We start from the raw sequence: 22,224 nt of genomic DNA on the forward strand, positions 1-22,224 counted from the left end.
GCATGAGAAAAACATTCATGTGTGTAAAGGTAGACTTGATAAATGTGGATATGGAGACAGGACAACACGAGCATTGCTCAATTCCTGTATACTACAAATAGGTAAATACAAATAGGTAAATACACACAGCCGAAGAGAGCAGACGTCCCATTCATCGCTGCTAACCTTAAGTAGTTTCAGGAATTTTGTCTGTCCTGTCTCCTAAGGTCTTGTTTTAAATTTAAAATAATGAAAGTTAATAGACTACCAAAAATGTAAAGATTTATTGGCTAGACTATACATGAATGTTTGTAGTTTTTTTAGGTAACAGCTGTTTTGCTACTTAATCAACATCAAACATGGCCGAAAATGTAAACAATGAGGGACTAGAATTTCAAGGATTTGATGCAAATACCAATGTCATGGACCTGGTTAAAACATTAATTATGAGGATTAGTGAACTTGAAAAGAAAGTAGAGAATCTAGTGATAAAGGATGTGTCTGTAAATACGGAAACTACCATACTGATTCTGATCCAATCCAATGAAACAGCGAATGAAGAGATTAGGAATTTGAAGCGGGAAAATGTTGAATTGAGGAGGAAACTAGAAGAGAGTACTAATAAAACGGAGAAGGTGAGTAATGTATTAGAAGAACATAAGGCAAAGTGGGCACACGTAGAAGAAGAACAGAAAGAAGTGGTCAGCTTAAGAGAGATCATCCAGGAAGAAAGGGAAATGAACAAGAAAGAAATGGTAAAAAATGTAGTGAAAATACTGAAGAAAAAAGAGAAAATAGTGAGAGAAACTGTAGAAAGGAACAGATGTGTGGTAGTATTTGGAAACAGGGAAGAGGAAGAAAAGGTTAGGTTCGTAAGACTCGAGAGAGACACGAACCTGGTGAGAGGAATATTAGGCAAGATTGACCCCAAAGGAGACAAGTGGGTAAAAGAAATTGAGGAAGTAAGGAGGATAGGGCCTTATAAGAAAGAGGAAACAAGACCAATGAGAGTCAAGTTTACATCAGAAAGTGTAATAAATGAGATACTTAAAGTGACCTGGAAATTAAGTAAAGAGGTGGGGATGGAAAATATTATAATAAGAAAAGATCTGGATGAAGAAGAAAGAGAAATTTTAAAATCATTAAAGGAAGAAGTAAAGGAAAAAAATGATAAGAGGACAGAGGAAGAATGTAATACTTTTTTTTTTGGAGAGTATTGGATATGAAAGTAAGGAAATGGTATTTAAGGAAATAGAAGTGAAGGAAACTAAGGGGGATGGTTGTGAAAGATCAGAAGTTGAGGAAGTGGTACAGACAGAGAGTAGGAGAGAAGAGGGTATTAAAAACGTCAAAAATAATTTGAAGGTGATATATACCAATGTTGATGGTTTCATATCGACAAGGATCGAAATTAACGATTTCTTGAGAGAACATGATCCTGATGTCATGTGCTTTGTAGAGACCAAATTAAGAGAAGATATTGATGTTCATTTGGGAGATGGTAAATACAAACTGTGGAGAAAAGACAGAAAAGAAAAAAAGGGGGGAGGAGTGATGATAGCAGTGAAGAACAACATAAATGTAGATACTGTGGAAGTGGGAGAAGGCAGGGCTGAAGTGATATATATGAAATTAGAAACTGGAGAGAATGTTAAGAGAGATATGGTGGTAGTGTATGTTTCCCCAAAGACGAGAGCATGGAAGGATGACGAATACCATGAGATGTTGTCAGATATGGCTAGCTATTTGGAAAAAATAACTGAGAAAAGCAATAATATAATTTTGATGGGTGACTTTAATTGTAAAGAGGTGAACTGGGAGGAATGGTACTCAGGAGGCGGAGAGATTCGTGGGGCACTATGTTATTAAATATAATAATGAATAATGTGATGACGCAATGGGTCAAAGAAGAGACACGGTTTCGAGGTGAGGACACACCAGCAAGGTTAGATTTACTGTTCACCAAAGAACCCGATGTAATAGAATCATTGGAATATCTCTGTCCTTTGGGAAAAAGTTATCACGTGGTCACTGAGTTCCAGATGTTAATAGGAAACGTCGAGCCAAAGACACGAGCTTCGTAGACAGGGAAGATACAACTTTGGGAAAGCAGATTTTACAGGATTGAGAAACTTTTTTGAAAATGCGGATTGGAGAAAATTCAGAGAAACAAGAGAGATACAGAGGGAGTGGGATATCTTTCTAGACCTCTATAATTTGGGAGTGGAAAAATTTGTACCAAGAGTAGGAGGGAAAGAAAATAGGAAAAAGGAGTGGTTTAATAGAAGGTGTATGATAGCAAAAAAAAAGAGAGAGATAAGGCGTGGAACAATTGGAGAAAGAGAGGTAACAACAGAACAAAGGAAGAATATAAAAGAACAAGAAATGAATACACAAGAATACGTAGGGAAGAAGAAAGGAATTTTGAAGAAGGTATAATTGACAAATGCAAGGATGAACCCAAACTTTTTTTATAGATTTGTTAATGGCAAACTGAAACAAAAGGAAGGAATCACCAAACTGAAAGTAGGAGAGGTCTTTAAGGATGCGGCAATGCAAGCAGAAATAATGAACAAACGTTTCCAGTCAGTTTTCACTAAAGAAAAGGAGCTTGTGGAAGGGGAGGAAGTGATTAGAAATGTTCCGGTGATGAAAGATATAAAAGTGGAGGTACAGGAAGTGTATAAATTACTGGAAACTCAAGATGTAAGGAAAGCCCCAGGACCTGATGGAATTTCTAATTGGGTACTGAAGGAATGCAGAGAACAACTGGCGGATAAAATTCACAGCTTAATTGTATGCTCACTGGAAGAGGGGAAAGTGCCAAAAGAATGGAAGAGGGCAAATGTGGTACCCATTTACAAGGGAAGAAACAGAGAAGAACCCCTGAATTATAGACCAGTGTCTCTAATCAGCATGGTCGCAAAATTGTGTGAGAGAATCCTGAAAGACAGATGGATAAAATATCTGGAAGAGATGAATATTTTGGCTGAATGTCAGTTTGGATTCAGAAGTGGAAGGTCATGTGTTTCTAACTTGTTGAGCTTCTACTCAAGAGCAATTGATGTGGTACAGGAGAGAGATGGTTGGGTGGATTGTGTGTACTTAGAGAAGGCCTTTGACAAGGTACCTCATAAGAGACTAATGTGGAAACTAGAATATATAGGAGGACTAAAGGGGAAACTTCTGGAATGGATGAGAGATTTTTTGAGAGACAGACAAATGAGGACAGTAATAAAGGAAAAGATGTCTGGATGGAGGGAAGTAACAAGTGGAGTCCCTCAAGGCTCAGTGTTGGCGCCAGTAATGTTCCTGATTTACGTAAATGATATGGTAGATGGAGTGAACAGTTATGCAAGTCTGTTTGCTGATGATGTAAAGATCTTGAGGAAGATAGAGGTTGAGGAGGATTGTAAAATACTGCAGGAGGATTTGGATAGGATACACAATTGGAGCCGGACATGGGAAATGAAATTTAATGTAAAGAAATGTAAAATATTGGAAATGGGTAAAAGTACCAGGAGACCATCACTGAATTATTTTTTGGGTAATGAATTAATCACAAAAAGGAGAGAAGAGAAAGATTTGGGAGTGCTGGTCCAAGATATTTTGTCACCAGAATAGCACATTAACAAGATAGTTGGAGAGACTTATAAACTCTTGACTAACATAAGAGTAGCATTTCATTATATGGATGAGGAAATGATGAAAAAATTGATAGTGGCCATGATCCGCCCCAGGTTAGAATATGCAGCGGTAGTGTGGTCCCCACACAAAAAGAAAGATATAAACAAGATTGAGAGAATACAAAGAACAGCAACCAAGATGGTCCCCAGTCTGACAGACCTGTCATACAGAGAGAGGCTGGGAAAACTGGATTTGCCTTCCTTAGAGGAAAGGAGAAAGAGGGGAGACATGATTGCGGTGTTCAGGACCATGGTGGGAGTAGATAAAATTGACAAAGAAGATCTGTTTGTATGGGATAAGAGAGCAACAAGAGGACACGGAATGAAATTGAGAAAGTCAAGCTGCTTGAAGGATATCAAGAAATATAGCTTTCCTTACAGAAGTATAGACTTATGGAATAGCCTGGACAAAGGGATCGTCCAGTCTAAAAACTTAAACGAGTTTAAAGCTAAATTCGACTTATTGAGAAACAGCGACGGAAACCCAAGAGCATAGTACATTCCATGTATATCACAATTAGGTATATTAGATAAATACTTAAATATTTGGAACGACTTAGACAAAGAGGTGGTGCATGAGAAAAACATTCATGTGTGTAAAGGTAAACTTGATAAATGTGGATATGGAGACAGGACAACACGAGCATTGCTCAATTCCTGTGTACTACAAATAGGTAAATACACACACACACACACACCTGAGCTGGGATCGGCAATCCCTTTCCCATTGTGACCTTTATTTCCTAACCCAACATTCCTTCCCTCTCCCTAAGGACTTCCCACTTCACCTGTCCCTTGCTTCTCTCCGTCTTTGTGCCGTGATTTGTAATCCCTTTCCCCTGGACCTCACCTTCCTTACCCTACCTATTCTCCTTACCACCCCTAGCCAATACCTCACCCCTCACATCCCCACTGCCTTTTGCTATATATATAGGAAATGTGGTGTATATTCAGCAATTGTATTCTGAGCCTGAGGAAGCCACGAGGCGAAACGTCAATACACATGAAGTCCCCCATCGGTGTCTCTTTCTCCATTCTTATTGGCCTTGGTCCAAGCATTGGGCTCACGTGATACGTTCATTTTGGCGGGAATGCATGATAGACAGCCACTCCTTTCAGTTAGTCACCAGCATTCAGTGTGAGAACATAGGCCTACGACTGTGTGACTGAACAATCATCTTTCGACATTAAGTGGCAGCTAACTACACAAGATTTTGTAAACAGAAAGAAGAAAGCAAAGACTCATGATGAGGGTCTTCCAACAACAGAAATAAGGTACGTAAATAACGTCATTTATTTCAAGTATTACCGTATGTTTTTAGAGTTTAGTTAGTTATTACTATACTACCTGTGTTTTGCCTGTAATAAGAAAATTAATAGTAAACTCAGGTAAAAGCCTTTGTCTGTCTGTCTGTCTCTGTCTCTCTCTTTCTCTCTGTGACAGTTTTGTGTTACTATTGTTTTAGGAGTGCTACGCCGTCTGCGAATGGGACAGAATAGGGTTGAGAGTGAATGGCTTGTTCTTTGTTACTTTGTTAAAATGATAAATATAAACAAACAAGTTTGTTTAAATAACTGACGACCTACCAAATAATCTATCATTCTATCATTCTATCAGTATATATATATATATATATATATATATATATATATATATATATATAACATATATATACTGTATATACAACTTAGAACTATAAAACTCATATGTAAACTTCAGGAAACTGGCAAATGGGCCCCCCCCCCCCTTAGAAAATTCCTGGGTGCACCCCTGGTAGGGGGTAGTGGCTGAGCCAGCGTTGCCAAGTGGGACTTTATACTCGAGTTTAGGCTCCATACGTCCCATCCTGAGCAGCCCTGTGGCGGGGAGTTTGACCTCCACGTTCGATGTTCATAGCACTCCTTGCACCAAACAGCGCCAACATTGATCGTCGTCCATAGCACCTTAGGGGTTAAGAAGCCAGTGTTTATTTTTGCCTCAGCTGATCTTGTGTGCTGTACACCGAAAGGCTGACCATAAGGAAAACAACTCACTGGGCAATGTCTTTCCTATACTGAACCACTGCTGTTGGAGCCTGTGGCAGTGTGGGGTGGGAATGCAACACAGGTGTCAGGAATGTGGATTAAGTGCTGCAGTGAGTCAAACGTTTGACATGGAAGCAGGAGGCGTGCAGACAAGGTCTTGAACTGGACAGGAGGAGGAAATTTCCCTAGCAACAATGGTGAAGCTAATACAAGCACAAAGTGCCCAACTACATGCACAGAGTGAAGAACAGAAAGAGCTCAGGAATGAAATCAAGAAGTTGCAAGCACAGAGTGAACAACTAGAGGCACAACATGAAGAACAAAAAGAATGATATGAACAACTTAAGAGGTATTACAGGAGCAACAGAGAGAAGTACAATTGAGGGTGCAGGGACAGCTAGATGCATCCATGGGGGAAATGATGGAGGAAGTAGATGCCAGGGTAGAGCAGCAGAAGTATGAGGTAAGCAATAATGTGATGGTGTTCAGACAGCATCTTGACGACCAGGTGAAACATGCAGACAGCCAGCTGAAGATTAGCGTGGGAATAACAACAGTGCAGACAGCATGTAGACAACCAGCTGAAGATTAGTGAGGGAATTGTGATGGAGTGCAGACAGCATGTGGATAGCCAGATGAAGCATGTGGTCGACCATATGAAGATAATTAGTGAGAAAGTTGAGGCTGTAGAGAAATATTGCACTGCTGAGCCTCAGGTTAGTGTACAGGGAGCATACGAAAGGAATGGACAGTGTATGGTGAAACTTGACGGATCTCAGGCATCTAAAGGTAGCATTACAGGGTTGAATAAGCAGAATGCAGAAGTTTTAAGTCCTGGCTTTAATTATGATGCCCCAGTTTTTTGGCCCAAACCATTGAAGTCTATCTATTCTATCTATCTATAGCCCGACGCCCTAATCCCGCAAAGGGTGGCCGCAGACAAAACGCCTCCAAGTCACTCTGTCACCCACCATTTGACTCCCCTCCCCCCAACTCACCCCCCCCTCCCTCATATACCTCTCAACTCCATCCCTCCACCTCATCCTCGGTCTACCCTTCCCTCTCCCTCCCTCCACCTCACCTACATACACCCTCTTAGTCAGTCTTTCATTCTCCATCCTCTCCACATGTCCAAACCACCTCAGTGTATTTCTCCTAATCTTTTCAACCACATCCACATCTACCCCACAACGTTCCTTCACTTCTTCACTCGTCAACCTGTCCCTCCATGTCACTCCACACGCTCCTCTCAAGTAACTCATTTCCACTGCTCTCACTCTTGACTCGTTCCCCTCTTGCAAGGTCCACGCCTCGCTTCCATACGTCAGGGTAGGGATCACAATACCATCATGCAGTGACTTCTTAACTTCCATACTCACCTCCCTATTTCTCATCACTGCTTTCAGTGTGCCAACAACCTTCCTTCCCTGCTGTACCCTTTCACGTACTTCATCCCCCAAAGTTCCATCCTTACTCATCACACTACCCAAGTACTTGAATGCACTCACATTCTCCATATCCTCACCATCCAACCTCACTGCACACTCTGTGACTTCATTCCTCTCAAACACCATAACTTTACTTTTGTTTACATTAACTTTCAGCTTCCTCCTCCTACACACTGTCCCAAATTCATTCACCAAACCTTGCAACTCCCATTCATCTTCACTCAACAATACTGTATCATCAGCAAACAGCAACACCGGAAGCTTCCAAATCTCACCCTCATTCATTAGGGCCACCCCCACATCCACCATTGAAGTGCATGTCTATAATGGGGGTCCAATTAAAAAGAAACCTCAAGAATTTGATGGTAGAGTATCTTGGGAAGCTTACCAGGCACAGTCTGAGTTACTTGTGGATCAGAATGGTTGGGATGATAGGCAGAGGGCAGTGCAGCTTGCTACTAGCCTCAAGGGTGCTGCAACGGAAATTCTGGGCCAGATGACAGTGATGGAGAGGAACAGTTATCAGTCTCTTGTAGAAGTGCTGGAGCACAGATATGGAACCATGTACCAGACTAAGGTTTACATAGCAAGATTTCAGAGCCAAGTACAGGCTCGAGGAAAATCCCAAGAGCAGTTTGCTCATGACCTGGAGAGTGTGGCATATAAGGCATACCCTGGAGCTGCACCAAACCTTTTGGCTATTCTACTGAGGGACCAGTTCATCAATGCTCTTGACAGTGCAGAGTTGCAAGTGCAAGTGAAGCAGGCACAACCCTGCAGCTACCAAGAAGCACTAGCCAGGGCTCTAGAGTTTGAGTACTTTTCAGACAGGTTGTAGTGCAGGATTCACGGCAAGAAAGGCGCAGGTACAAGAAGTGGAAAATTTTGAAGGAAGGTGCTGTTTCGTTTTCGTTTTTGAAGGCTCCAACATGACTGCATGCCTTGGACCTGGTCACCTAATGGCGGCTCTCCATGCTGCACGATCTATTGCAGCCTCCCTGTTCAGTCCCCTAACCCTGAAGTCACATTTAATGACCTCATCCCATGTCATTCTCGGTCTGCCCCTCATAACCCCACCCCCAATATTGACACCTCTCACCTTCTGCACCCAATTATCATCCCCCATCCTCTCCACATGCCCAAATCATCTCAATCTACCTCTCCTAATCACAACACCAATACACTCCAGTCCCATTCTACCTCTCAACTCTTCCACCCAGCCCCCCCAGACCTTGCATGCAGGGACACACTGCACATCCACCTAATCATTGTCATTTCTGTACATCTGAGCCTGCGAATATCCTCCTCCTTTACTGCCCAGGTCTCACTATCATACAGCATTGCACTCCTAACACATGCTGCATACAAAGACTCCTTCGCCGTTAGGGAGAGTCCTCTCAATGTCAGGAGAGGTAACAGCTCCCTGAACTTCTTCCAACCACTTCTCACCCTAGCCACAGAGCTAGCTCCAGCCCCATCTCCAGCACACAACATGTCTTCCAAATAACAAAACTCTTCCACACACTCAAGAGACTCACCAGCAAGTTCAATCCTTTCCCACCTGGCAATCTTCACCTGCTCTCCTCGACACGCCATACACATAAAATCTTCATTATCTCGCAGTCTACCTCTGATACCACTACATCTCTTATGCACCCATTTATCACAAACACTGCACATGATGGAATTACTTCCAACACCCTTGTGGCAAACTGCACATGGCCACTCTTCCTCGTCTTTGACAGTACTGCCACCAACCCTAGATATCATCACTTTTGTTTTATCTGCATTTACCCTTAAGCCCTTATGCCCCATACCATCTCTCCACATCCTAAATCTTTCCTCTGCCTCCCTCTCGATCTCTGCAATCAACACCAAATCATCAGCATACAACATCTCTCACGGGAGTCCATTTCTGAAGTCACGTGAGAGGGCTTAAAGTACCATGACAAACAACATGGGACTCAAAACTGACCCCTGACGCACACCAACATTCATGGAAAACTCATCACTCAAATCTCCATTCACTCTTACCTGGGTGCGAGCACCCACATCCATAGCCATAACCACCCTAACCAACCACTCCTCCAACCCAAGCTTTCTTATTGCCCACTTCACCACCTCTCTAGGGACTCTGTCAAAGGCCTTTTCCAAATCAACAAAAACAAAATACAGATCCCTTTGCTTCCCAATATATTTTTCCTGAAGCTGTCGAACAATAAATATGGCATCAGTGGTCCCCTTGCCTGGCATAAACCCAAACTGCATCTCATCAATATTCACTCTTTCTCTAATCATACCTTCTAGAACTCTCTCCCTTACCTTCATTATCTGACCTAAAAGCTTTATACCTCTATAATTTCCTCTTTCCAGGGCATCACCCTTCCCTTTATACACATTTACAATTACACTCTTCAGCCAATCATCTGGGACAACACACTTATATATAATCATATTTATCAGGTCAGTGACTAACCTCACCCCTGTATCTCCTGAGGCCCTCAACATTTCGGCAGTCAACCCAGACACACCTGCTGCCTTCCCCACCTGTATGCTGCCTATTGCCTCACTCACAGTAGCAGCGTCAATCAAAGGTCAAGGGCCAAACACTGGATCTGCAGGCTCCAAACTTTCTCTATCCCAGTCAAACTCCTCATTCAACAACCGGCTATAATGCTCTCTCCATGCATCTTTAATATCCCCACTTTTCACCACTACCCTTCCTATATCATTCTTCACACACTGCTCACCTATAATATCCTGATTATCCCTCTTCATCTGATTTGCCACCGTAAATATCATATTTTTCCCTTCCCCATGATTTAGGTTATCAAGTAAAAGTCTCTGTGACTCAGACTTCACCCTGTATACCTCTCTTCTAGCCCTGTGCTTGGCAGCCAAGTACCGGTATTCCTCCTTGTTACCACCCTTCTTCCATTCCCGGAAAAGCCTTCTTTACTCCTTAACTGCAGCTTCTATACCCTCATCCCACCACCAAGTTACTTTATGTCTTGGTGGGGCCTCTTGTCCAACCGCATATTACATCAGTAACTCTCAAGAGATTGTTCTTGAGGGCTCTGTACTGTTCATGAATGCCTCTGTCTATGGCTTCCTGTTCAACAACCATTCTCCTCATCTCGCTATAGAAGGCATCCCTTACTACTTGGTTTTCCAGGTTCCACATTTTCCTCCTAGGTACATAAGTCCTCTTTTTCATCACTCATTCTTTAAGCACCACATCACAAATCAATAGTTTGTGTTGCTGCACACACTCCTCACTTCCTATAACTTTAACATCCTGGTACTGTGAAAAGCCAGGACATCAGAAAGTGGATTGCAAGAAGTGGAAGAGAGAACAGGAGAAGATCAGAGGAGGTTGCTGGTTCTGTGGGAACCTGGGACACAAGAAGGTGGATTGTTACAAATGGAAGAAGGAGCAAGAACAAAACAGTGCAAGGAAAACTTAGATTGCAACAAATGGGTGTAGGACATTTGGTGAGGTGGGACACTTCAGCTATGAGTGTCCAATTGAGAAGTACGAGGGTAAATTAATGAAGGCTGGTGACGAGAGGCAACAACCAGCCAATTTTTCCCAAGAAGACCCACCACTGAAGACATGCAGAAGAACCTTTGATGAATGGTGTGCGAGAAGACGGAAGAGCAGATGGCAAGGAGTGCAGTAGGAATGGTAATCTTGGCAGGAAATGCCGTTGTACGGTTGTGATAGGGCCAACATCAGATGAAGAAGATCTGAAGAGGATGCAGATGGAGGATGCAGATTTATAACCAGTGCTACAGCGGCTACAGCGGAGTATAGTGCGGCCATCTTGGGAAGAAATTTTCAGGTTAAGCCCTGCAACCAAGAGCTACTGGAGTCAGTGGGACCTTCTTCTTTTGAACAATGGACTACTGGAGCATCAGTGGGAGACAGCCGATGGTCTCAGGAGTATTAGTAACTGGTGGTTCCAAAGAAGGTGAGGTCTGAGAGTTTGGATGAGCCCCATAATCAGATCACTAGTGGGCACCTGGGAGTGAAGAAAACTCTAAGCTGGCTATGAGACAGATTCTACTGGATTGGCATGCATCAGGATAGTGAAGAGTGGTGTCGGGCCTGTGATGTGAGTTGTGCCAAAAGGGACCCAAGAAACGTGGTTGTGCCCCTCTTCAGCTGTACCAAGTGGGTGCACCAAAGGAAAGAGTCGCCGTGGACATTGCTGGACCTCTGCCATTCACTGAAAGAGGAAACTGCTATACAGTATATGTGTTGCCATGGACTACTTCACAAAGTGGCCAGAAGCCTATGCCATCCCTGATCAAGAGGCTGCAACTGTTGCTCAGGTGTTGGTTGACCAGCTTTTCTGTCACTTTGGGATGCCACAAGAGCTACATTCAGACCAGGGTAGAAACTTTGAGTCTGCTCTGTTTCGTGAATGCTGCAAGTTATTGGGGATCAAAAAGACCAGGACGACACCACTAAGGCTACAGTCAGATGGGATGGTGGAGAAATTCAGTTGGACCCTGGAACAAGAACTGGCCAAGTACTGCATAGAGGGACAAACAGAATGGGACCAGAAATTACCTGTGTTGTTGGTGGCATATCGGTCTGCATCCCATGAGTCTACCAGCTACACCCCTGCAAAACTGATGTTGGGCCATGAGTCACGTTTACCTGTTGACTTGTTAATGGAAAGACCACCTGGCGAAGAGCTGCCTACAGACACCACCAGCTATGCAAAGCATCTTCAGGAAAGGCTGGCAGAGGTACATCATCAAGTGCGAGGAGCCCTCAAGTTTTCGGGAGAGGTGATGAAGTGCAAGTATGATGCCAAGGCAAGTGAGGTGAGCTTCAAGGATGGTGACAAAGTTTGGTTATACAATCCTCAGCGAAAGATGGGACAGTCACCGAAGCTGCAGAGCCAATGGGATGTGCCTTACACTGTGCTGGACCACCTATCAGATGTAACATATCGGATTCGGGGAGGCAGGAAGTCTCACCCAAAGGCGGTACATGTGAATCATCTGTGGCAGTACCATGGGTCAGGACAGTTCAGCTGGGACATCTCCGAGGAATCGTGCTCTCCCTCAGCCAAGGATGTTGAAGAGGACCAAGGAACTGAAGTGCAAGATGGTGACAGTTTCCTAAGAGAAGTGCATCAGGAAGAGGACCAAAACCTTCCAGGAGGAGTAGACTGTGTGGAGGAGCAAGGACATCGTTGGAAGCGGCACAGAAGAAAACCTGATAAGTTGAAGGATTATTTTGTGTATAGTTAGAGGAAGAAAGGGGGGGTGATGGGAGTGGGTAAGGAAGGTAATGGAATGAGGGTGGATAGGGTGGGAATGCATAGAAAACTGGAGTCGCCCCGCTTGGAAGGGTAACTTTTTTCAACTTTGACGGGCTATAGCTCATGAACCAGTTAGTCTAAAATGCTCTGGTTTGTAGCATAAGGTGCGTAAATTCAAGCTCTAAACCTTGGGCATTAAACTTTTTACTTCTGTAAGAGCTGAAAAATTGGCTCCATATGTAGGTTTTCAGGGAAGTTCGGTTGATCGAATTGCGTATCCTAGGGATTAAGGAAGTGTTCAGGTTGCCTGCAGCAGTGTTTACCAACGATCTCTCCAACTGGCTGCGTTGTTCACTAACTAGCACTCCGACTGGATGCATCAGTGTATCACGCATTCTAAATCCTCATTTATAGCTTTCAGAGGTGAGTTCATAAAAATGCCCAGTAGATGTGGTAATCCAGGAATAAGAAGTAACCTGTGAAAGACTCATTTTAATAGAAAATATGGAAAGGCAGTGCCTGTTTGGTAAAAAATTAACCTCAAAGGTAATTCTTCATCAATGAATCGATGACTCTTATGACGACACGGAGGCAGCTGAGTGCGACTACCACACCGCTTCCGTTGTTTCCACACTGAACTTTGAGGGGTTCCTAAAGGAGGCTGATGAGGAGGAAGTGGCACATAGGCGGCAGCATGAGATTGCAGCACACTTACCTTGTGCTGAGAGGCCATGGTCCACCTCAAGCCTCAGAACCCCTCCCACCTACCCTGTCCATTCAAGCAATGTCATCAGTCAGAGTCAAGTAAGAATCTTACAGTATTGTTTATTCCTGATAAACATGCTTCACGAATTTCTTTTCCAGGTTGCAAGTGTTCACTGGTGACCAGTTTGATGTAGGTTTGGGGGTAAGGGGGACAACTTTTTGAAGATCCCATAAGCAATTTTCACCATAAGATTAGTTATTTCCAACTCGCAGAATTCTCAAGTCAAGGTGTGTGCTCAGTCTCATAAAGCCACAGGAGATTTCACTGTAACTCAGACAAATGGCTCCTCCTTATGGGATTAAGGCTTCTGACTATAGATAGATCTTCTTTACTGACTGAACTAAAATATCCAAAGTATTCAAGTGGCTGAATAAGAGGAACATTGCTTCAGGCAGTAAATAGAGAGTTTCATAATAAAACCAGCAATTTACTAGAGAAAGGAAACCTCCCCCATGCTTCTCCAGCTCTGAGACTACCTCCAGCACAGACCGATGTTAGATGGTTGGGTCACCACATCTCTACACCTTCAACTTCAATCCTTTTGATTTACTTATGACATCCAGGGACTATGTGTTCTTCCCATATAATCTTTGTATTTCATGAAATACAACTTCACTGCCCAGCACCTGTGCTGGAAACAGCCCCATAACACCTACAGCACAGGAGGGAGGCAGAGATTGTACCTGGGACTTTCTCCCCAGATTCATTTTTTTTTTGCTTTGTGATGAAAGAACCTGGCATAATATCCTCTCTCCTCACTTCATATGAACAAGTGAAAATGGGTTAAGATGATGATGATGATGATAATGAAAATATACTGAGTGTTACGATAATGTACGTCTAGTTACCTAGTAAAATGTTAAAACTAGTCATATTTGCAGTAATGAATTACTGAAGAAAGGGAGGGAGGGGACTGATGGTGAGGTGGAGGGACAGGATGAAGATATAGTATATGAATGAGTGGTGTGGGATGGGGGATAGGACCACTTGACAGTACAGAATGGGAACATGGAGTTAATTTATTCCTGCCTTCAATTGGGAATCAAGCATTACTAATTTATAGTAAATAACTTTAACAAGTCATCACCCATTCCCCCACTTAAATCTTCAGATGGTAACATTACAAATGACCTGCGCAGTAAAGCATCTATCCTTGCCAGTACATTTGCCAGAAATTCTACCTTAGAGGATGTCAGCCAGAACGTCTCAGTACTAGAACTTGACTCTCTCGAAATAATTCCACTGAAATTACAATGAACCCTTGATGCTTACGGACTTGAAGCTCGCAGATTTGATTACTTGCAAATTTTTCACTCTGGTGATTAATAATAATGAACAGTGAAATAAAATGAAAAAATGCAGAGTTTGATAGATAGACGTGCCCAGCTGCTCAACCTTGCTCTCCAAGCCCTCAGCCATCATCCTCAGGGGTAACTCAACCAAACACACTGACCACCGCCTTGCCAACCTCATCAGCTGATGGATTCGATGACCCTCCCTCCCTCCCTTCTCCCCTGGTGCCAATGGGGATCCAGATGATGCATGATAAACATCACACATCAATCATAACTCATCCTACTTAACTATATTTTTAATAATTAATCTTCCTACAGAAAGGTAAACTGAGGAGAATGTATTGTACACTGATGAAAATTGATGAAAATACTGTATATTGACATTATTGTACTGTATGGTATTTTTAAAACTTTTTATTGAACAATTTATTGTATTTTGCATTATGTTCATGCATAATCATTTATCATTATCATTAACCCCTTAAACGCGGATCGTCGCGTTTGCGACGCTCGGCCAAAAGGACATGACGGCGGGTCGTCGCGTTTGCGATTCTAGTAAATTTTGAATAACCGCAGGAAAGCAGGCTCCAGCTGGTATTGTCTATCAGTACCACCACCCTCTAGCTACAACTAGCATACTTTACCTTTGTACTACTGACCTCAGTTGTTGCCAAATATCGCGTTTTCCCCCCGTCCCCCCCCCCCCACGGCCCGGCCAGCCTGGCTGTGATACATGGCAGCGCTCTGAGCGCTCAGAACTGTAAATCTGCGCTCTCCTCTCACAAGCAGTTTATGCTAATAGGAAACGCTTGTTTCCCCAGTTGTAACACTAGCTTTTTTTCTCACGGTTTGCCCGTTTAGCGTCAGTTTACTGCAGGCTTTCAAAGTGACATTATGGCGAGTTCTAGCTCTTCCCAGTCAGTGCAAGCGGCCGACAGGAACGAGAATAAAGTGGCGGACGTAAGGCAGAATAAAAAGCGCGCCGTGGTGATCTTTTGGGAAGTAATATGATTGAAAATAATGTAGTATACATGTTTTTAGCTGTGAAAATGGAAATGTTTGTTGAGTGACGGGAAGACCGCCGCCACAGTGCATGTCGGCCGTACGCTTCGTTGATTTTAGTCTTATTTTCAGTGCTTATTGTACAAATACGGATTCCTAACTACCTTTACGTTGTAGTATAAAGTTTACTGTGACAGAATGAGGCTGTGGTAGAGGGGAAACCGGGTTGCTGGAGGTGTTAAAGTGAAGATTTGGTTACCCAACTTTGCAAGTCTCCACAAGTCCTTGGGTAGTCCACAAAGGCTCAACACCTGTCTCTGGAGAAAGCTGAATGTAAGTACTATCTGCCATACCAAGTATAATGTTCTAGGGTTAATCTCTGATTTTTGGCGAATATTTTCCTACAGGTACTCAGACCGCGATACAACCCCGCCACTCGGGGGGGGGGGAACGACTGTACACAGCCGCGTTTAAGGGGTTAAAGCATCAGAAACTGTTTTCTTTATCATGTAGGCATATTTTCAGTGTGATGCTTGCGGATTTTCCATTCTCACGGGGGCTTCCGTTCCCTAACCCCTCACTAGCATCAAGGGTTTACTGTACAGACTAGATATGTAAAATCCATCCTAGACTATTTATTAACCAACAAAGCTCGAGCCCCAGATGGAATTCCTCCAACTGGTTGAAAAAGTGCTCTCCAGAACTTGACTCTATTCTACCTAAATTATTCAGACTATGCATACGTACTTCTTCGTTCCCTAATTCATGGAAAGAAGCCAACATCCACTCAGTCCCAAAGAAAGGAAGTTCCCCTGACCCCTCTGATAACAGACCAATAACTATCACGTCTTCTCTTGGTAAAGTATTTGAAATTGTAATTAATAAGCACATAGTTAAACACCCTGAATCCAACAATTTAATTACGTGTAGTGATAGACAATATGGTGTTCGCCACGAAAAATCCATCACAGATATACTCAATCTCCTGACTCTTACCATCCATCAATTAATTGACCAACATGGTGAAACCCATGCAGTAGCCCTTGATATTTCTAAAGCTTTCAGCAGAGTGTGGCACCTTTCCCTGCTGTCAAAACTCTCTTGCTATGGACTAATGTCTTTTGTTCTTCTGCTTTCTTCATATCTCAGTGACAGAAAAATAAGAGTAAAAGTAGATGATGTACATTCCAATTTCCACTCAATTAATACTGTCATGCCACAAGGATAAGTTCTGGTGCCAACCCTGTTCCTAGTCTATGTTAATGTTATGTCACCCACAATCCCATCTATTCATATGCAGATGACACAACACTTCACAGTTCATTCACACTCAAACACCCATTCACAAAGTTTAATATCTCTAACTTTCAACTCAATGCAGCCATCTCCATAAATCAAAACTTATCAAAGATCACTGAATGGGGACAAAATAACCTTGTCTCATTTAATACTATAGTCGCGGCGCACGACTCTGAGGTTGTCATTGTCGTACCCTGGCAACCTATCATTCAAAATGTGCGTTCGATTTCATATCATATTATCTATCTATCTATAGCCCGACGCCCTAATCCCACAAAGGGTGGCTGCAGACAAAACACCTCCAAGTCGCTCTGTCACCCACCATTTGACTACCCTCCCCCTAACTCACCCCCCCCCTCCCTCATATACCTCTCAACTCCATCCCTCCAACTCATCCTCGGTCTACCCCTCCCTCCACCTCACCTACATACACCCTCTTAGTCAGTCTTTCATTCTCCATTCTCTCCACATGTCCAAACTACCTCAGTGTATTTCTCCTAATCTTCTCAACCACATCCACATCCACCCCACAACATTCCTTCACTTTTTAATTTGTCAACCTGTCCCTCCATGTCACTCCACTTGCTCCTCTCGAGTAACTCATTTCCACTACTCTCACCCTTGACTTGTTCCCCTCTTGCAAGGTCCAAGCCTCGCTTCCATATGTCATGGTAGGGATCACAATACTATCATGCAGTGACTTCTTAACTTCCATACTCACCTCCCTATTTCTCATCACTGCTTTCAGTGAACCAACAACCTTCCTTCCCTGCTGTACCCTTTCAAGCTCTTCATCCCCCAAAGTTCCATCCTTACTCATCACACTACCTAAGTACTTGAATGCACTCACATTCTCCATATCCTCACCATCCAACCTCACTGTACATTCTGTGACTTCATTCCTCTCAAACACCATAACTTTACTTTTGTTTACATTAACTTTCAGCTTCCTCCTCCTACACACTGTCCCAAATTCATTCACCAAACCTTGCAACTCCCATTCATCTTCACTCAACAATACTGTATCATCAGCAAACAGCAACACCGGAATCTTCCAACTCTCACCCTCATTCATTAGAGCCACCCCCACATCCACAGCCCTACCTTGCACCTCCTTCACAACCCCATCCATGTATATATTAAACAGCCATAGAGACATCACACAACCCTGTTTCAGTCCCACATTGAGATCAAAGAACTCACTCAGCTCACCATCCACTTGCACCGTAGCCCTAGCTCCTTCGTACATACTCTTCACCGCATTCAACAATTTCCCCTCCACCCCAAATATTCTTAATACCTTCCACATACCTTGCCTATCTATTCTGTCATAAGCTCTCCAAGTCCATGAAGGCAGCATACACTTTCTTTCCCTTCTCTAAATACTTCTCCACTAAACATCTTAGAACAAATATCTGATCTACACACCCTTTTCCCTTCCTAAATCCCCCTTGTTCTTCTCCAACTAGCTCCTATGTCATATGCCTAACCCTATCAATGAGTATTCTACCATATATTTTACCAGTCACACTAAGAAGGCAAATACCCCTATGGTTACCACATACTTCTCTCTCCCCTTTTCCTTTGTATAAAGGAACAATTATACCTGATTTCCAGTCCTCTGGAACCCTTCCCTCTTCCCAAGCCAATCTACACAACTTCCATATCCACTCTACAACAATCTCATCCCCATACCTCAGCATTTCACCACACACTCCATCAATTCCTGGGGCCTTTCCCATCTTGATCTTCTTCATTGCTTCCACTACTTCCGCCCTACTGATCTCTTCCTCCCTCCTCTTGTCTCTTCTTCTCCCAGCCATTCCCCAACCACTTATACTCACATTGCTCTCACTCTTTACATTCAACAAATCCTCAAAGTGCTCCTTCCATCTCCTCAATTTCTCTCTCTTCTCCACCAACAATCTATTATTCCTATATTTCACTCCCCTACTATATCCCCTTTCACACTGCCTTACTTTCTTTACCTCCTTCCAAAACAATTTCTTACTCTCCCTCCATTTCACACTCAGATTCCTCCCAAACTCTTCATCCACTTTCTTCTTACTCTCCTTCACCAGTCTCTTCACCTCCCTTCTCCTGCTCACATATACCTCTCTCTTCTCTCTCTCATCTTCTCCCCTACCTCTACTCGATAACCATTCACTATATGCCTTCTTCTTTTGTTCCACACGAATCATATTATTATGCAAGAATATATTATACATGAATATTATTATGCACGAACATATACACGAATCACATGCATCTCATATTATACACGAAATCAGATGCACTTTTGAATGATAGGTTGCCAAGGCACAATAATATCAACCTCAGAGTCGCGTGCCGCGACTGTAGTATCCATCCATCCATAACCCAATCCTACGTTGCCCCATGAGGAGTGTAGGAGCCCGAGGCTAGGCAAGTTGGTCCTGACATTTAAGATGAAAGTGACCAGCCTCACTCATCCCTGAGTGGCATTACATGAGCAATAAACCCCAACCATCTCTTGGATGTAAACTTTCGCCCACTAAACAAAACCAAATATATACAATTTGCTAATAGACAGATAGTGCCAGATTCATATATTACCTTCAATGTTACTAATATTCCCATCTCCAAAAGTATTGAAAGTCTTGTTGTTTCACTTAACAGTGCCCTCAGGTGGACCTCTAATGTCAGATCACTTGCTAAAACTACCTCAGAGAAACTTGCATTATTGTACAGAGTTTGTAACTTTGTCACTGACGAGCAGTTAGAGTCATGTGCACTCTCAGTAGAATATTTCTCACCCTTGTGGAATGGATGTCGAAAGATTGCAATAAAACAACTAGACAAAATTCAGAACAAAGCTGCTGGAATTATTAATAACCCTGCTATTAGAAATAAACTACCTCCCTTACAAGTAAGAAGGAATGTTGCCTCCTTTTACTTATTTTACAGGTACTTTTATGGCAGATGCTCAGATGATGTTGCGTCCATTGTGCCACATCTCAATGCCTTTCCTTGTGCTACATGGGCATCTGATAGTGCTCATGACTGGAATGTCATACAGTCATACTGCAGAACTTCTGCCTATCAGAATTCTTTTATTCCCCAAACTGCATCTCTCTGGAACTCACTTCCCCAGAGCTGTTTCCCCCCAGACATCAATCTACAGCTGTTAAAGTTCAACTGTTACAGATTTTTTATGAATGGAGGACACCAGTAATCTGGTGTATAGATTATTATTTTATTGTTTTGTTTTTCCTTCCTCTGTTATTTAAAAAAAAAAAAAAGAAAAAAAAAAAAAGAGGAAGAAGTATTGGAAAAGTATGTAATACAATGAACTAAGCTGTTACATTCAATAATATGCATAGATAATACCATTATATTCTTGCCCCTTACAGAAATGACCATCAGGACTGCCCTTGAAGCCATTGGATGGGAGACCTGCCAAGCACTGGTGGCTGAAGACAAGTTGAGTTGGAGGTACCAGTGCTCAAGCCAGATGAGAGTGGATCAGGATGTTGGTTTCAAAGCCTTGCTATGCTGCAGTGAGCTACCTAGGGCTCTGTGATATCCTGCTTGATCATTCTGTAACTCTGCAAAATTAAGATTATCAAATGAGTACAGTATAATGAAGTGTGCAAAATGATCTGCAACTCACTATATAAGTTAACATGCATCTAAAGTGTGTGCAACTCAATTAACAGTATTGCGAGCTTAATTGTGCTGGAAGGAGGAGAGACAGAATGCTAGCTGCTACGCAAACAGTTCCAGCTCTAGCTCTAGTGATGTTATCTAGCTACACGACTTCATTTGATTTGCCTTTCAGGTAGTTGAGTCATGATCGTAATGTTGCATGTTAAGGACAATTTTTTTTTTCTCTCTGGATTATGGGTTGACAAGTAAATTAACTCTAAATTTAAAAGTCAACAGTTTCAACTTCCTGATATAAAGCTACCATCACTGCCTGTTATAATTTTGCTTAAAATGATAAAGAACTAAATGAATAAATGTAGCAATCATCCCAAAGATTTCAATGATATATAGTACACATAATTAGAACAAATTTAATTTTTTGTCAGATATTCTAATTTTATATGGTTGAATTATAAATGCCTACCTCATTTAAGAAGTATTCTGGATATATATACTGTAATGGCTACATGTGGTGGCCATTTATTTACCAGTGTCCATTTAATTAGCCATGTAATTTCTAAAATCCTGTAATAATTGTTGGTATGACAAAGTAGTTCCTTTGTTGTACTCTGTATATGCCTGAGCTGGTCTGATGGAGACTTAAACATGTGATAATTAAGTTAGATATTAGCCCTTATCACAAATTGTTGGATATTGTTTATTTTCAAGTTGCATTTGCACTCAGACATGTAAGTGAGAGTTATTCTCTAGTGCTGCAGGACTAACCATAATGTAGTTTGATAGAACTGGGTAGGCTGCAGCATTTAGAAGGAGACTGCTTTTTAAAAGACAGTACTGTAGGATGTTATTTTAGTCTTTGATATTTTAGTGCATTGTACAAAGTATTCTCATGTATCACTTTAGCAAGACTAGTGCATAAAAGTGGAAGGCTTACAAGGCATTGAATATGTATAATGTTGTTGAGGATAAGTTCTTCCATGATATTCCTTTGGCCTTAATATTTGTTTGATGATGTAAATTCAATAATATATTTATAAATAATTACAGTGTCAGAAGCAAACTATTTTTAAAATTGATATACTTTATATTCATTGTCACCAGAATAGATGGAAAGTTCTCTTATATTTTGAGATACTGTATGAATTTGATATATGCTTAGTGACAGCCTTGACTGATATGCTTTCAGTGAGCCCATAATATAGTAAGAGGCAGTAATCTGGAAATATACTCACTGTATAGACAGTAAATACAATGAAGTACTATGTACACAATACAAAATATGCATACATTCATGTGATGTGTATATAATACTTAATATGCATTCATACTTAACTACCAAATATACAGTCTGTATAGTGTATGCAAAAAAGGTTTGTTACCTATGTTCTTTCAGCCAGTAAGATCTGAAGTTAGACAGTGGCCTATTTCTCACTGTTACATGAAGCTGAAGGTGGAGTTAGTCTTGTACAAAGCTGACTAGAGAGATGGAGGGCAAATGTGGGGGAGGGGTAGTCAGTAAGGGACATCCTGTGTTATGAAAGGACAAGGTGGGGTAGGGACCACATTGAAGGAAGTGAGTGGTGGTGTGAACAGCTGCCTTTCTGCCACAGTGGTCAAGGAAGGTGCAGATGCTGGTTCACCTACACCTGGTATTTAGTCCCAGTGTAGCTACCAGATAACTAGCTGTTTACCTAACATTTTGTACTAGAGGAATATTATTTAAGCATCAAGCTTTTTACATAAAATAGAGAAGGGAAGTATTTTATATTCTGCAGTGCTTGATTTTATCTTCCC

At 42.1% G+C, this 22,224-nt stretch overlaps 1 protein-coding gene across 1 annotated transcript in view; it reads left to right on the forward strand.

The window, feature by feature from the left end:
- The window catches only part of Camta (Calmodulin-binding transcription activator), a 1,827,966-nt gene extending 1,807,157 nt beyond the window's left edge, over window positions 1-20,809 (forward strand). The window contains exon 32 of the mRNA XM_080281035.1: window positions 20,175-20,809. Within this exon, the coding sequence (XP_080137161.1) occupies window positions 20,175-20,344 (170 nt within the window). The 3' untranslated portion in view covers window positions 20,345-20,809. The remainder of the gene's footprint in view (window positions 1-20,174) is intronic.
- The last annotated feature ends 1,415 nt before the right edge of the window (window positions 20,810-22,224 follow it).

The sequence above is a fragment of the Coenobita brevimanus genome, chromosome 87 (genome assembly GCF_032717465.1).
Source record: "Coenobita brevimanus isolate Jiangsu-jjx chromosome 87, ASM3271746v2, whole genome shotgun sequence".
Taxonomy (NCBI): Eukaryota; Metazoa; Arthropoda; class Malacostraca; order Decapoda; family Coenobitidae; genus Coenobita; species Coenobita brevimanus.